At 39.8% G+C, this 5,205-nt stretch overlaps 1 protein-coding gene across 1 annotated transcript in view; it reads left to right on the top strand.

The window, feature by feature from the left end:
* Positions 1-5,205, top strand: part of HELRODRAFT_194357 (hypothetical protein) — a gene marked incomplete at its 3' end in the record, with an annotated part of 11,775 nt that overhangs the window by 3,487 nt on the left and 3,083 nt on the right. Inside the window, exons 5-13 of the mRNA XM_009031469.1 lie at positions 861-991; positions 1,148-1,234; positions 1,531-1,689; positions 1,889-1,987; positions 2,090-2,173; positions 2,448-2,594; positions 2,934-3,029; positions 3,245-3,402; positions 3,758-3,857. Coding sequence (XP_009029717.1) covers positions 861-991; positions 1,148-1,234; positions 1,531-1,689; positions 1,889-1,987; positions 2,090-2,173; positions 2,448-2,594; positions 2,934-3,029; positions 3,245-3,402; positions 3,758-3,857 — 1,061 coding nt within the window. The remainder of the gene's footprint in view (positions 1-860; positions 992-1,147; positions 1,235-1,530; positions 1,690-1,888; positions 1,988-2,089; positions 2,174-2,447; positions 2,595-2,933; positions 3,030-3,244; positions 3,403-3,757; positions 3,858-5,205) is intronic.

The raw sequence follows: 5,205 nt of genomic DNA, 5'->3' as shown, positions 1-5,205 counted from the left end.
TATCGTAGTAATAAAATAATAATAATAATAATATTATTATTATTATTATTATTTAATTATTTACACACGAGAGCACGCAATTTTTTATCATCTTTTATCATCCTCATATTTTTTATGTTAATTCCATCTGGTTTGCTATGAGCATTCATTTATTTATCTATCTATCTATCCATTCATTCGTTCGTTCATTCATTCATTCATTCATTCATTCATTCATTCATTCATTCGTTCATTCATTCATCCATTCATTCATTCATTCATCCATTCATTCATCCATTCATTCATTCATCCATTCATTCATTCATCCATTCATTCATCCATTCATTCATTCATCCATTCATTCATTCATTCATTCATTCATTCATCCATTCATTTATCTATCTATCCATCCATCTATGTATCTGTCATTTTTTCTTTCATTCTATCATATAGTTTCAAACTTTTTTCACAGCTCTTTCGTTATTACGATTGATTTGATCAAGCCGTGCAATTGATCTGTGTATTTTCTCATATATTTTCCTTTGGTAGTTTGATTACTTTTCAAGTTCGTTTGTTCGTTCGTTCGTTCGCTCGCTCATTCATTCGTTCGTTCGTTCGTTCGTTCGTTCGTTCGTTCGTTCGTTCGTTCATACATTCATTCACTCGTTCGTTTGTTTGTTCTTTTGTAGGTTCTTTCATCGTTCTTACATTTGTATTGCTTACAGCACAGAGAGATACATTTATAATTGTCAAATTTCATTCATTCCCTACTCGTACACACATGCATACACCCAAATAAACACACACAAACACACACGCACGCGCACTCACATACACACACACCTACACACACACACACACACACACACACACACACACAGATTGCCTATTCAAAGTCTGTCCGAATAACCGCTATTCCGCTCAAAAGCAGTTCTGGAAGGCCACCAAGCAGAACAACAACGCCAACCTAACAAACGTTAATACGGATCTGTCCCTACTAAAAAAACTCAGCGTTAGTTGGATGAATGAATGATTGAATGTATGAATGAATGAATGGATAGATGAATGAATGAATGAATGAATGAATGAATGAATGAATGAATGAATGAATGAATGAATGAATGAATGAATGAATGAATGAATGAATGAATGAATGGATGAATTTTAGAATGCAGCCGAACAAGAGAAAAAACAGAACGAATTGGAATACAAGAAATCACTCGGGATGCCTATCACTTATGGAAACAGTATTCAAGTGTGCATCATCATCACCACCACCACCATCATCGTCATCATCGTCATCATCATCATCACCATCATCGTCATCACCACAACCACCACCACCACTACTACTACTACTACTAACTACTACTACCTCTACTACTACTACTACTACAAGTACTACTACTACTACTACTACTACTACTACTACCACTACTAACCACCACTACTACTACTACTACCACCACTACTACTACTACTACTACTTCTACTACTACTACTACTACTACTACTACTACTACTACTACTACTATTACCTCCCCTACAAAGCTCCTCCATTTGAAGAGTAACAAATTCATAACGGTGAACAAGCGGCTTCCAGCTCAGATGGAGAAGAATGCCATGCGGGTGACCCTAGACGCGGCGGGAAACGAGGGCTCGTGGCTCACCATACTACCCTTCTACAAACTCAGGTCCCCCGGAGATAAGGTGGGTACGTTTGGTGGATAGATGAATGGATGGATGGATGGTTGGATGGATAGATCGATGGATGGATGAGTGGATGGATTGATAAACTGACGATTGAATGGATGAGTGGGTGAATATTTTATGATAACGAAGTGGGAAGTTGGCATGATGATAAAGCCAACTTGAATAAATTATGTTAATGACCGCGCCCTTTCTGAAGGTCATGGTCGGCGACAAGGTCATCTTGAGTTCGGTCAACTCGACGCAGCCGCTCCACGCCAGCAATCTCGACCTACCCGATAACCCCGGATGTAAAGAGGTAATGATGATGATGGCGATGAAGATGATGATGATAAGGGTGAGGATGATAATGATGGTGATGACGATAAGGGTGATGATGATGATGACCTCATCACTCCAGGTGAACTCGGTGAACTCGAACACGTGCTGGAAGGTCAATCTTTTCATGGATTTCCACGAGAACATTGAGACCGTCTTGAAAGGGGTGATGATGATGATGATGATTTTGACGATGATGATGACAATGATGATGAGGATGACGATGATGAGGAGTATGATGACGACAATAAGGATGATTATTAAACCGTTGCTTGGGAATACAGACAGATCATTTAGTTTTCTTTCAACGATTTTTTCATTTTCGCCATCACCATCATCATCATCACCACTACCATCACCATCACCACTATCACCACCATCATCATCACCTCCACCATCATCATCATCACCGTCATCATCATCATCATCACCGTCATCAGGGTGACGTAGTTAGACTCTTCCACGCGGAGCAAGAGAAGTTTCTGACGGGCGATGAATACAAGAAGAAGCACTACGTCTTTCTGAGGACCACCGGAAGAACATCTGCCACGGCCGCCACCAGCTCCAACGCCCTCTGGGAAGTTGAGGTTGCTGCTAGCTGCCTGCCTGTCTGTCTGTCTCTACTCCTTCTCTCTCTCTCTCTCTCTCTCTCTCTCTCTCTCTCTCTCTCTCTTTTTCTCTCTTTCTCTCTCTTCTTCCTGAGAAGCACTGGTAGAACTTCTGCTGCTGCAGCTGCCTCTTTGGATGCGCTGTTGGAAGTTGTGTGTGTGTGTGTGTGTGTGTGTGTGGCTTTGTTTTTTTCTTTCTTTTTCTCTCTTTCCTCTCTCTTTCCTTTTGTTTTTTTCTTTCTTTTTCTCTCTTTCCTCTCTCTTTCTCTCGTTCTCGGAATTTTTATTTTTGCGTACATGCGTCGTAAATGGCTGCAGGTTGTGCACGACGATCCATGCAGAGGAGGGGCGGGACATTGGAACAGCCTCTTTCGCTTCAAACATCTGGCTTCCGGTCATTACCTGGCTGCAGAGGTTTCCTTGATTGATGGATGGATTGATGGATGGATTGATGAATGGATTGATGGATGGATTGATGAATGGAATGATTGATGGATGGATGGATTGGTGAATGGATGAACGAATGAGTGAAAGAAACTAACGAACGTAAAAACATAGATTAACAAACAAACGATAAGAAGAAATACAACCTCAGACACCTGCCCATCCCTAAATAAACCATCAATCAGGTCGACAACGACCCCAACAGTGATCCCATGCGGACGAAACTTCGGGGCAATCCACAGGCCCCGGTCTACTGCCTGGTCTCCGTACCCCACGGCCACGACATGGCCTCCATATTTGAATTGGACCCCACCACTATGACCTCCGATAGCACGGTTCCAAGGTTAGGTGTCAAAGGTTATTTTTTAAGTACTAATCGGAGAGCGTGGCTTTTTTGGGGAGGATTTTTTTGGTGAAATAAATTTTTTGAGGTTTTGTAATAGAGTACTGTTATCGTTTAATGATTCAAAATTATTGGTGGCGGTGGTAATGTTTTTGCTTTCATGCGTTTGTTTCTGCGGCTCTTGTAGTTTGCGTGTCATCATTTTTATACAATTTCTTTACAAGAAACTAAAAAAAGGTCTGAAAATTCTGAGAAGTACGTCTCAGAGAAATAAAATTATGTAATACAAATCGGTACGCCACACTTTAAAAACTTTTTAACCTACATTGCCTATCACTGATTGGTTGAAATCAAGGTCATCCTTTGTTCGTCTGCGTCACTATCTTACTAAAGCCTGGATCCACAGTATTAGCTTGCCCATTGATAAGGACGAAGATAAGCCAATCATGAGCAAGGTGAGGGAGGCTTCGGTTTAAACGCTGCGATCTCATTGGCCCGTTCGAATTTGAATATTGGTTTATTAGCCAATCAATATTTAGATGCACTGATTGTTGTTTGTTGATTAGTTGAGAATAGTATTCAACGTGATGTGATTTGAATCTGTGACCAATCAACCAACGAGCAATATAAAAAAAATGAATAAATTATTATTATTTTTTGGTTCTCTGTTTGCATTTCATTTCTATGTTTAAACCTTCGTGCTGTAGACTATCCACACGACGCGCACACACGCGCACACACGCACACACACACGCACACACATCTTGTATGCAAGATCGAAAGCACCATACATCGTACAAGCTTGGCATCTGAGTTTATCAGTTTTGTACGGACAGTATTGAAAGCAGACTATCGCGTGATAACCACAAAATGATATTTTATCGCAAAGAATGAAGTTCTGACTACTAATTTTGATTTGTTTCTCTCCATTTTAAACTTTATTTAGTTTTTTGTTTGATAAAAAGACTTGTGAAATTTTCAAAAATTCTCCTTTCCATTCGTGCCTGTGACATTTATTTATCACGCAGGCTCTCTTGCTAAATAAAATTCATCCCGTTTTGTGTAATTAAAATTATTCGGTTTCAATCAAATCCATATTTGCACAGACTCGGGCACAATGTTTTCATGACTGTCTCATGTTATTCTGTATTTGTAAATTTTAATAGTGAAACTGTGTCACTATAATAATTCATTCTAATGTATACAGTGGCGGATCTAAGGGGTAGGGCCGGGTGGGGACTCTCCCGTTGTGTTAAAAGTTAGTGAAAGTCGTTATTTTAACGGAAAAGTAATCTTTTTGAAGGGAAAGTGGACATTATAGGTCCATTAGCAGAAAAGTTGGCCCTGGTCGTAAAAATATTGTACCTCAGGGGGCCAACTTTTCCGGAAAAAGTTCTCCCTTTCCCTAACCGTTTCCCGGTCGTCAAATATTTTTTAAAATTTTGGCCCGCCCCCAGCCAGATCCGCCCTTGAAGTAGATATATACTTTCGTTGTTTATTTCTGTTTTTTATCTTCCCTGATTGAAGAATTTCCTAATTTAGTTTTGTTTGTTTCTGTTGAAAATGTAGGCGGTGGTGGTTGGTGGTGATGGTGGTCGTGGTGGTGGTGATAATTATGGTGTTGATGTTGTAGAGGATGATGTTAATGTTGATGATGGTGGTAATTATTGAGAGATTTAAGGATAAATAATGCGGGTAAATTATTCGGAAGATTAGATAGACAACATCCACACACATTCACTCACACAACCACACTTAAAAAACACACGAACAGACAAAAACAGATACTTGAACGCACGCATA

The sequence above is a fragment of the Helobdella robusta genome (genome assembly GCF_000326865.2).
Source record: "Helobdella robusta unplaced genomic scaffold HELROscaffold_74, whole genome shotgun sequence".
Taxonomy (NCBI): Eukaryota; Metazoa; Annelida; class Clitellata; order Rhynchobdellida; family Glossiphoniidae; genus Helobdella; species Helobdella robusta.
This window is presented reverse-complemented; position numbering and strand designations above follow the sequence as displayed.